The 11,518-nt window shown below is 42.3% G+C and overlaps 1 protein-coding gene across 6 annotated transcripts in view; it reads left to right on the top strand.

Annotated features, from left to right (window-relative positions):
* The window catches only part of TTC7B (tetratricopeptide repeat domain 7B), a 274,550-nt gene that overhangs the window by 164,797 nt on the left and 98,235 nt on the right, over positions 1-11,518 (top strand). For all 6 annotated transcript variants that reach the window (XM_025209742.1, XM_025209743.1, XM_006028358.2 and 3 more), the window contains one exon: positions 5,473-5,570. In XM_025209742.1, the coding sequence (XP_025065527.1) occupies positions 5,473-5,570 (98 nt within the window). The remainder of the gene's footprint in view (positions 1-5,472; positions 5,571-11,518) is intronic.

Below are 11,518 nucleotides of genomic sequence, written 5' to 3'. Positions count from 1 at the left end.
GAATTCTGATTTGCTCTGAACCATAAAAGCTTACTCTTGGATTTTGTCAGTTCTGAATAATAATTGTTGATAACTTCTGATCTCTTCAATTCTCTAAAGAGGAAAAAACTGATTCTAGAGCACCTGATAATCAACACCATTTTCCTTGCTTCTTCGCCCACCTTCCCTGACACTAACCCAGATTTTGAGGGTTGTTAATTGTGATTTTAAACAATCCTAGTAATTCTCTTGAAACAAACAAATAAGCAAGTCTGCAGGAATTTAAAATGAATACTAAAGTGGACCAGAGTTTAGAAAAGGACCAGTAGATAAATGCAGGATCATAGGAGATCTTGCCATTTTCCAGCTGGTCTAATAAAAGGTATCATTTTGGAACCAAAAGTTCTAGTTTTTTGTAGGATCATAGGAGATACTTTTATGAACTGCATCACCTCTGCACTTGTAGAGCTGTAACAACACATGCTCCTGACATAACATTGGGTGTTTTTTCACGCCAGTAATAGCTGAATGTGAACAAAGGGTGCTTGTACATGAGCAGCCAGACTGCTGACACTCTGATTACAGTGCATCAGAGCAGGCTCAATTAATTGTCAGAGAAGGTGGGTGAAGAAGCTTTCGAGCTTTAGGTAGAGCACCTCCACCACCATTTTTGAAGCATGGGCATGCTCACGCATGAGACATTCCAGGTGTTTTAATTGGAGTGACTCTCGGAGCAGCTCTAATTAAAGAGCCCCCCCCCCCCCACTCCCAGAGCACATGTATAAACGCCCAAAGATTGTGACCTCCACAGACTTATCCATTTAATCCTGTTCTGCTGATGTATAGAGAGATTAATGGAGTCTGCTGGAGCATGGTAATTACCACATTCCAGCAGCCTCCAGCATTTCGTGTATCAGTGTCCCCCATGCTTCAGAATGGTGGCAGGGGCGCTTTGTCTAAAGCTTGTTCATTTTTAACCACAATCAACAACCCACAAAACTTAGTATCAGAGAAGGTGAGCAAAGAAACTTTTGAGCTTTAGATAAAGCATCACTGCTGTTCTTTTGAATTGCAGGGACGCTGATGCATGAGATGCTCCACGTGCTTTAATTAGAGCAGCTCTTGGAGCTGCTCTAATTTAAATACTCACCTCCCCTCCCCCCACTCCCAGAGTACATTATGCTCATTCACAGAGCATAAATGCCCAAGGATTGTGACCTCCACACACACAACCTTTTAATCTTGTTCTGCTGATGTATAGAGACTAAATAGAATGTCATGACTAAGAATTAAGCCAGAATGAAAGGGGCTCTCCCTTGGTTCCATCTCTGGCCCTGTCACAGACCTGCTCAGTGACAAACAAGTCGTTTTCTATCCCTTTGCCTCAGTTTCCTACTCTACAATGCCAGGATAATATTACAGACCCGCTTATATAGCTCTTGAGGTATGAACAAACAGACATTTGACATTTAAGAAGGGAGGGGGGGCTGCTGCTCAGGAAGGTTCAGAAGTGGTTACGTTGCAACTCCATACATGTGAATAAGCCTGTAGTGATTCAAATGTAGCAAAACCACTCCAGCTTGAACCCTGCTTCACCCATGGTCAGAGCTGGAAGGAGTTTGGTCACTTGCATCATTACAGGCTCATCATGTGTAACAGAGCAGGGCAGCTGCTGCACACTCCTGAGCAATAGCAGCAGCTTCCCCTCCCTCTTTGAAGTTGTTACAAATATACATGTGTCCATACTTTTAAATAGACAGATTAAAAGTGCTGAATCAGAACTGGTTGGTGGCATTATGCCAGTCACTGACTACTTGAACAACCCAAATTGGAAGTCAGAGTCTTAATCCCTTAGTATTGTATCACAGAAATAAAGATGTGCAAGCTGACCAAAGTAAATCCAGCTGTGATATCAGCAAGTGCTCTCTGAAGTCCATTTGGAAGGCTCATCCCAGCCAGCTACAGTTTTTGAACGCAGAAGCTGTTTTTGAAAATAAACATCCACAAATACTTGGTTATTTAAAAATAAATATTTAGGTGCTCTAATATAGCTGGCTAACATTTTTTGTATGAACAATTTTTCCCACTGGAAATTGGGATTTTTTTTATTGGACCAACTATGTAGCTGAGATATAGACAAGCTTTCCAATGTCAGACCTTCTTCCTCAGCTGGGATCTGGGTTTTTCATTTCCTGTAGAAAAATGCAATTTTCCCCTTTAGCAAACGGCTCTCCACAGCCTGCAACAAACTGCTTGCAAAAAGAGTGTGAAATATTCCCTGTTCTTCCACTCCTGGCTTTCAAATAGCCTCCCAACTTTGCCCTACCTGTCATTAGAACAAACTCTCTGCTGCCCAGACATCAAGTAGAACACAGCTTTGTCTTTGCGAGAAATGCTTAACCTATCAGCAAGTTTTTGGTTGTAGCCGTGTTGGTCTAAGGACGTTGGCAGGCAAGGTTCTTTGGGTAGATGTGATATCTTTTATTAGACCAATTGAGTAGTTGGAAAAAAGTTCTTAACAAGCTTTTGGGTGCAGTCACCCTTCGTCAGGCATAGGAAGTCTCTGCTGGTCTGAGGCTCATTCCTTGGACTCATTAGCTTCTCTCATCTCTTGGAATCCTGGTGAGCACCCCTTTCTTCTCTGGACTCTCTCAAGCTTTTCCACATCCTTTTTGAATTGTGGGGCCCAAAACTGGATGCAGTACTCCAGCTGCGGCTTCACCAAGGCCGAGTACAACAGGAGAATGACGTCCTGGGATTTGCTTGAGAAGCACCTGTGGATGCAAGCCAGCATTTTGCTTGCTTTACTAGCTGCAGCATCACATTCGAGACTCATGTTCATCTTGTGGTCACTTGTGACCCCCAAGTCCCTTTCATCTGTAGTGCTAACCAGCGTAGCACTGCCGAGCTTATAAGGATGCTGCAGATTTTTCCTCCCAAGGTGGAGAAGCTTGCATTTTTTGGTGTTAAACACCATCAGGTTCTCATCTGCCCATTTCCTGAGCCTGTCAAGGTCAGCCTGGATCACCCTCCTGTCCTCAGGTGTGGATGCTTTACCCCAGAGTTTGGTGTCATCTGCAAACTTGGCCAGTCCGCTCCTGACACCAACGTCTACATCCTTGATGAAGATGTTAAATAGCATAGGCCCTAGGACAGAGCCTTAAGGGAACCCACTGGTCCTAGGGCACCACTATGATTGACTTCTGTCAGCCACGACCCTCTGGGTTCGACCACGTAGCCAATTCCCCAGCCAGCGGGTCGTGGTGAGGCCGAGGCTGCAGTTGGCCAGTTTTGCCAAAATGTGATCATGGGATACCAGATTGAAGGCTTTTTTGAAGTCAGTATATAAACATTAGATTTATGGCCCATGATGTTTACCCATCTCTACCCAAGGAAGGTGAAATTGACTGCAGCCCCCCTCCCCTACTCCCCTTGTCATAGACCTTGATCTCCCAGTACTCAGCTTCTTTTCTTTTTTTAATTGTCTGGTACACCTGAGAATTTCTCTGAGCCCCTCCCCTACACTGTGCTTAACTTGCTGTGCCTGGCTCTAGGGACCTAAAGAAGAATGTCTTGCTTTCAAAAATTTGTCTAACTTTATCCCAACTACAAACCTGGTCCAATAAAAGATATCACCCTAATAAATCCTTGCTCATCTTTTTAAAGAGAATGTTAATGTATTGTGAGAAGTGCCAGATTAATATCCTTTAAAAAATGAAATCTGTATCCACAGAATGTTTAAGGCACAGTCGGCATCAGTTCAAGCTTCCCCACAATGTCCTGCCAGTGTGCCTTACCACTACATTGGTGGGACTGCTTCAGGGATGATATTCATTTACTATTCCTGTTTCAGTTTTTAGACACCACACCCCCACCACCAAAACTACCTATCAGGATGCTAGTAGTGATGGTTGGTTTGTGTTACAAACTAAGGAATAGAATGAAAGCCAGATTAGGAACAGTATGTAGGCATACAAAATTTTATTTAGGCAGGATTTTGGCACCTCAGAGTGATCAATCCAGTAAACTCTGCCTTAACTGCTTAGGTACCTTAGAGTCTGAAGGCTTAAATTTTGGCCAGTAAAGCTGCGTGTGCCCCTACAGAGATTGCCAAATCAGGGATTTTGTGGCATGGGATTCATCATTGTCAAACAAGACAAGGCTCAAATATAGTAAGCTAGAGATGAAAAATGCCTATGGTATTTGATTACCAGTGTCTTCAACTGTCCATTTTATATAAACAATTACTGCTCTACTTTTAATAAAGTGTAAAACTGAATTTATTCTTCTGCAAAACATCCACTTAGTGCTTCAGGTCCCTCTTAAGACCAAGATTTTTGAGTAGTTGGCAATCCCCATATCTTCCTTCTCTGAATCTCAGCTCCTTGCTCTTTTGTTTTATTTTTGGTGTCTCTGTTGTATCATTTAAATTCTAGGTTCTTTTAAGCTGATCAAAATTTTATAGATAGCTGTGTAAATTACTGCACTATGTAAAAGTTTATTATAATTTAAGGGTTAATGTTTAACTTGTAAAGCTGTAAAAATACGTTAATCATTTTGAATGGGTGTATCTTGTAGAGGTGCACCAATATATCGGTTGCATATTGCAGAGGTTCCCAACCACTGAGCCACAAAGGGCTGGCTGCCAGGTTGCAGCACAAGCCTCCACTCGGACCTCCATCCGTCCGTCTGGGCGAGCGGCTTCCATCACCAGCAGTGACGTGCAGGGTTAAAGCTGGGCTTGCAACTACCCTCACACCACTTGGCTCTGCTCCACTTAAAAGCATCCCTGCTCTTAAAAATGGTGGTGGTGGTGGTGCTTGAACTAAAGCTCATTTGCGCTTTAATTTAAGCACCGTCACAGCCATATTTAAGCTCCGGAACACTGAACCCCTAGACGAGCCACCCATGGCTCTGTCTTGATCTCTGCCCCGGCCCTGGGTTGCATTCACCCCCCTGGCTGGGCAGCTCCCCCAGCCCCTGTCCCACTCCCTCCCTCCCTCACTGTGGGGTCCTCAATTTCCCGCAACCCCTCCCCTCCCCGCCCCCCCCAATGCTCCTGCCCTTCCACAGACTTACCTGCAGGGCACTGTTTTTCACGCTGCCCTGTTAATTGGCTGCATTTCTGTAAATCGGTTATCGGATCAGTATCAGCCAATATGGCTGGTTAATATTTGGCTATTAGTATCGGCCAAGAAAATCTTTTATCAGTGCACCCCTTGCATCTTGTGCACCTCTACTGCTTGTGTCATGGAAAAAAAAGTTAAAATAACCCACATTTTAATCTGGGTTTAATTTTTTTTATTTTAATATAGCTGTTTGTGAATGAGGGGATTTATTTAATACTGAACTTGGCTATCAGCTATTCAAACTTTTGACAAAAACACTTGAGGAGGGACAAGTCGTTTCTATATATAGTCGACTATATAAAGTCGTTTCACAGTATACAATTTTACACGTTATGTAACTTACAATTTAAATACTGTATTACAGTGATTCTGGACGTGGGAGCAGTTTGTTAGACAGAGCTATTGCTGATAGACGACAGCTTAATACTATTACCTTACCAGACTTCAGTGACCCTGAAACAGGTGAGAATTGACATCTTAAATAATAAGGTGGAAAAAATAAGTGGCCTAGTATGCTTAGTTGGGGTTTATAAGATAAAAAGATTAAAGCAGCTAGAGTAAGATGGGAATGTATTCAGCCTTTTATATATTTAAAAATATCCATTTTGAAGTTTTGAGAAGATATTTGCAATGTACATTCTATTTTTATTTTGTTTTTTCAAAATGACCCTTGCCTCTTGGTGTATTTGTATTCATAAAATATTTAGAGATGATCTTTCTGTATTATCCATAAATATTAACATGTGAGCTCAATGTTGGCATGCTGGTCTATTCTGTTCTGTCTATCTAAAGTCTTATACTTCGCTTATCCTATTGTTATTTAAGCATCTTGGAGTATTTTTTTTCTCTTCTTAATATTTAAAAAGCAAATTAGGAAAACAAAGAGAACTGCCTTTTGTGTCCCTAAAATGCAAGAACATTTTAGTAGCCTTTTGGCCCTCTTTATTATTAGAAAACAGTATTAATTTGGCTGGCTGATTCATAATGCAAGTGAATAGCTATTGACATCTTAAGAAAAGTAAATATTTTACAAGTTGAATAAGGAACTTTTCCTTACTGACATATGAAATGTTGTACAGATTCAGTAGGTAAAATTTAAGGTATCGTAACATGTCAGTGGGTGCATCTACATGTGCACTTTAATGCGGAGCTGACTGGTTAGCTCCACAGTAAAGTGTTGCTGTCTACATGTGCACATGTATTAGGGTGCAGTAAATTAACTCTGAGTACTATCCTATGATGAAGTCATTTAGTGCACCAAAATGTACATGTAGACAGTGACCAGTGCTGGCTGGGGCACAAAGGTACTATAGTGTGGGGGCTGGCTGCCAGCTAGCTCCATATTATAGCACCTTTGTGCCCTAGCTAGCCCCTTTTGCTGCCACCACCAAGAGCCTGGGGCTGCTCCGCCCTGACTTAAACACATGTGACCCTGAACCCAGGAGCAGCTGATTCTGGTGCAAAATGCTCAAGAGTTTATTGCTGTGTGCTAACTGCACATGTAGATGCACCAAGTATATATTTACATGGCATAATTAGTCTATTATCATATATTCACCTGTCATAATATAAATAAATACTATATTTACGTGACTATAAGATGACCCCCAATAATTAGATTCTATATACGGAAAATTATATAAACTTGTTGTAATTTTCCAGGAATAGAGTCCAAGTATTGGAGGGTATCTTGAATTCCCCACCTTCCCCAAATGTTACAGCAGGGAAAGCAATGGCTAGAGGGGGGAGGGGGTGTCAGGTGCCCTCTGCCCCCACCCACTTCTTCCCTCTGGAGCCTTCCTGATCCCCCTCATCTGTCTCTCCCTACCCCAGCTCCCCACAGCCTCTGTGCCCCCCCCCCCCACCTGTCTCGGCCTCCCTTTCAACCCCGGCCCCCTGCAAGTAAGGGTGAGCAGGGAAGCAGAAGCTGGGGGGGTGGGGAGGAAGCGGAAGCAGAAGCAGTGCTGCAGAGGGAGGGCAGGAGGCTGCTGAGGGTCTGACTCTGGCCCTGACCTGGGCTCAGGGCCAGAGTCAGAACCTCAGCAGCCACCTGCTCCCCACCTTGGCTTTGTATGCAGGAGCTTTATTCCCCATGCTGATTGTGGGGGGCCTGAGGGTGACACACCACCTCTTATATTTGAGTAAATACGGTATGCCTGAAAGGAGTACAAACAAAAAGGTACCAGGCCAGAGTGACTCTGATGCAAGTTGCGAGAAACTTGTGTAAAGAGAATGAAAAGTAACTTTTAGTTTCTGTGTCTTTCACAAAAGGCTTACTCTCCTGTGTTCCACTTTTTTAAGTGCATGGAGGTTTTTTTTCTTAACTGTTTCCTTGCTTTATAGATTTTATGTCAAACCTCTGCATACTTTTCATGTGGTCTTTGAGACATGCATTTCTGTTTAGTCAGGCTTCAATGAAAAATGCCTTTTGGAAAGGTTTGTCATCCTGTAGATTTGAACCTATGAAGCTAAGAATAATTGGAACATGATTTACATCTTTGTATAATATCAGATTTGTACAGTAGCAGGAGATTTACGTTTTTATTTTGTTTCTGAAATCTTCATGTTGAACCAAAATTTACAGTTGATGTTTAATGATATACACACATTCGCTAAAAGGTCACATTTGTTGTTGTTGTAGCAAGTATTCAGTTATAAATACCTGAATCATGCAGTCTGTCTTATAGCATAGCAACAATGGAGTCTGTTAGTCACATAGTGGACTTTTTTGGTTACATATTTGTGTGTGTAGCTGCAGTTGGAGGAAAAAAACTCCTTAACTTAGAAACATGTAGTTTGGCTTGTGGTCATTCCACATTCTGTTGTATGTCACTGCTTTTGTCTTAGCAAAGAAATACAAAGGATGAGCTTGAAACTTTAAAATCTATGTATGTATTTACACAAAGAAACATGTAATTCAAAATCATGGGAACTTCTCAAGAAATTTGCATAGAGATCTGAACTTCTGAAATGAAGATTTTGACTACCGGGAGTTACAACTGGAGCCCAATATATTTGAGCTTCTTGGGAGATTCCAAATTTTGTCATCTTATGAAACTGAACATTTGTCTTGGGGGTTCCTTCTTATATCAAATTGACCTGCGAAGACAGGAAAATTGATGTTTTATTTTCAGTTTCTATATGAGGAATAAAGGAAGTTTTGAAAGGTAACTTTTGAAAGCTTTAGGCATTGTTCGTATTCATTATAATTAGGTTGGCAAGATTCAGTTTTTATCAGTAAACATTGACAAATGTCTGTTTCACCTCACACTTGTAGACTGACAAAAAAAAGTATTTTGTTAATAATCAAAATGTATAGAAATGGGACATAAGAAAAATGATGGCTGATGGAGTGTATGATGACAGGGGCAGAACTCCTACAGAACTGTGCGGACTGTAGTTTGGACTGCAACTCCCAGAAACCTCAGGGGACTGGTAACAAAGGAAGAGGAAGTGACAAAGTGGATGAGAGAGCTACCTGTGAGCAGAGTCAGGACTGATGGCAGCTTTGCCACTGAGCTGGAAGCAGTCCTACAGTAATTATGTTTGTCATGGCAGCGGATTGAACTGCACTATAGTAATAGTATGCTGTCATTAATAAATTGCCTGCCCCCCACACCCCTTATCTCATGTAATCCTGAAAAAGCATTATTTTTAAGCATTTATTTATCTTCTGTCAAAATTATTAAAAAATAATCGAATTCTGCCAAACCTAATTACAATAGTGTAGTTGCACCCTAAGACTCCAAGAGAGGGATCCTGCCCCAAAGAGTCTTATTTAAAAATTCAGGTTTTGTCCTGCCGCCTTTATCTGAAGACAGCATAAACCATTGGAAATTAGAAACTTAAAATTACATCAGCACAAAGACAATGAAACTTGATATGTTGATTTGGGGCGGGGTAGAAGTTTGTTTGAAAACTTCTCTTGTATCAGGTGCCACCTAACTCAAGTGCCCAGAAACATTTGTAACAAGGTTGGTACTAATAGAAGGGCAGGGGAGTTTGAAACTTTATAGACCAAGTTTCTGCTCCTGTTCAGTGGGTCCATATGGAACAACAGACTGCACTTTTGCATCTTTTGCAGACAGTGTTCAGCCATTTCTTTTTATTGTCAGGAAAAAGAGCAGGGGATTTAAATGCAAACCTTTCTCCTTTTGCAACTTGTCTTTTATGGTGATACATTCTCTCCCTCCCCCCATAGGGCAGAATAGTATACCTAGCTTCTGCAGATCTGGGGAGGAACAATTTAACCCCCTCCCCACAGGAGTCTTTGCCAAAGCACAGCCCAACCCCATGCCCCACAGTATATCTGTGAGGGAGGGGATGAACAAGGTGAGTGGACCGCTGCCTTCCTCCCTCCCCCAGGAGGATTTGGCATGGGAGGCACAGCCCTGTGCCCAGAAGTGTATCTTTGTGGGAAGGGGTGGGAATGGGACATCAGGAGGAGGCCCCAGGGAACCTGCACCATGGGCGTCTGCATTAGAGTCCAGCAAGCCTGTTCCTTAGGCCCCTGGTGGATGTACAAGTAAAGATACGATAGGATATGACATGCAGTTTGAACAACTGTGCTTCCTCCCATGCTGCATGTTCATGGCAGGAGGTGTGATGGATCGTGCATCAGTTGCCATCACACCTTGTTGCAGGCGTAGAGGGAGCCTGGGATCATGATCTCAAACTCCCCTGCACTAGCAAGTAACAAGCTCCTGCAGCTGTGAGCTCTATCAGCTGATGGATCTCCTGGGTGCCAGGGCACATCATGTGCCCCTGCATGTGGGAGCCATCAGCTGATCCAAGCTCCTGGCTGCCAGCAGACACCAATCTGGCCATAGCCTGGCTACACATTCAATTAATGGCATAATAGGAAACAGGCACAAAGCTGCTACACTTTTATCATAAAAGAACAACTTTGAGCATTTATACACATGCTCTGGTAGTAGGGGGGGAGGGGCAGGGCTTTAATTACAGTGGCTCTGAGAACTTCTGTAATTAAAGGGCCCAGAAAGCCATGTGTATCAGCGTCCCCACACTGAAAAATGGTGGTGGGAGTGCTTTAACAAAAAGTTTGTTGATTGAGCTTTAGTTAAAGCACCACTGCCACCATTTTTCAGTGCAGGGACAAGGATACATGTGACTCTGGAGTCTGCTGAAGCACAATAATTACCACTTGGGGTAATTACCATGTTGGTGCAGCCTCCCTGCATGTGTACAGGCACCCTTTGTGGTTTATTTCCTGTTTTATCAGGCCATTAATTGCATAATGTCTCTCTCCACATCTCTGCCTTGGGTATTGGAAGAGCTCACTGTGCCTTTGAACCAGAGCTCTTGTTCACACATGGGCTTGTTCCACTGAACTGAATGCTTGCTTTGTTGGTCTCGTTTTAACTTGAATTAGTTGAGTTAAATTGAGTTTTTTTTTCAGTTTGAGTGTCATCACTTTAGAATAAGCTATTGTCTTACCAACTTAAACATAAATAAGCCACTCTTAAAACAACCTTGTATGTTGAGTCTTGTATTAATATAACAAAATACTTTTGAGCTAAATGGATAACTTCCAAATGTAGACAAAAAACAGAATAACCCCCTCTCCCTTTGATTAGAACATTAGTTCTCCTTTACATAATTATCCACGTACGCATTCACACTGATGGATGTGCACCCTGCAATTTGACCAGAGACTTTTTTTTTTGCCTTGGCAGTATCCATAGAGTGTAGTTTAATCCCACCTCTTCTCATGCCCCTATGTTGAGGGGATAGAAGATGGTGTGTGCTGCCTGTTCATCAGTTCTCCTTGTTCCCTGGCTAGACATGGAGCATTTTTTTGCAGTTCCAATAGCCTTTGAGCCTCAAATAAGCCAAAGCTCTCACTTTTTCTTTTTTCTTTTTCAAAGCATCTTTTCTGGGGGAAATTTTTTTTTTCCAAGCCAGGAAGAGGGCTGAGAGTTGCATATTAACTTTGACCTTTGTTTAGAAGCAGCCCAAAGCCTTCAAGCTTTTAATTGATGTTAAATAGCGCCTGCTTGGCCCCCACCTACATTTTTGACTCCACCACAGATAATGGGCTGTCTGTGGTCTCCCACTCTAGCTTAGCTGAACCATTCCAGTCTTTGTTTGGTAGGTGGCCTTACACAGACCTGCTTAATCTCATAGGTCTCTGGCAGAGCAAAAAGAGAGGGGCAAGAAATGTGCGTTACCTTTTTATCTCCTAGGCTTGAGGGTAACTTTATAATTGTATTTATAGTATACATGTATTTATCATTGGATGCTTGCCAAAGAATATATTTCATTTAATATTAGTGGTGCATATCTGTGTTTGTCAGTCATCCAGTGATAAATATATGCATGAATACACAGTTGTTATATCCCTACAGGGACAACTTCTGATACCTCTCACAGGTAAGTGTCTCGGGGGG

This window comes from Alligator sinensis, unplaced genomic scaffold, assembly GCF_000455745.1.
Source record: "Alligator sinensis unplaced genomic scaffold, ASM45574v1 scaffold281_1, whole genome shotgun sequence".
Classification (NCBI taxonomy): Eukaryota; Metazoa; Chordata; order Crocodylia; family Alligatoridae; genus Alligator; species Alligator sinensis.
This window is presented reverse-complemented; position numbering and strand designations above follow the sequence as displayed.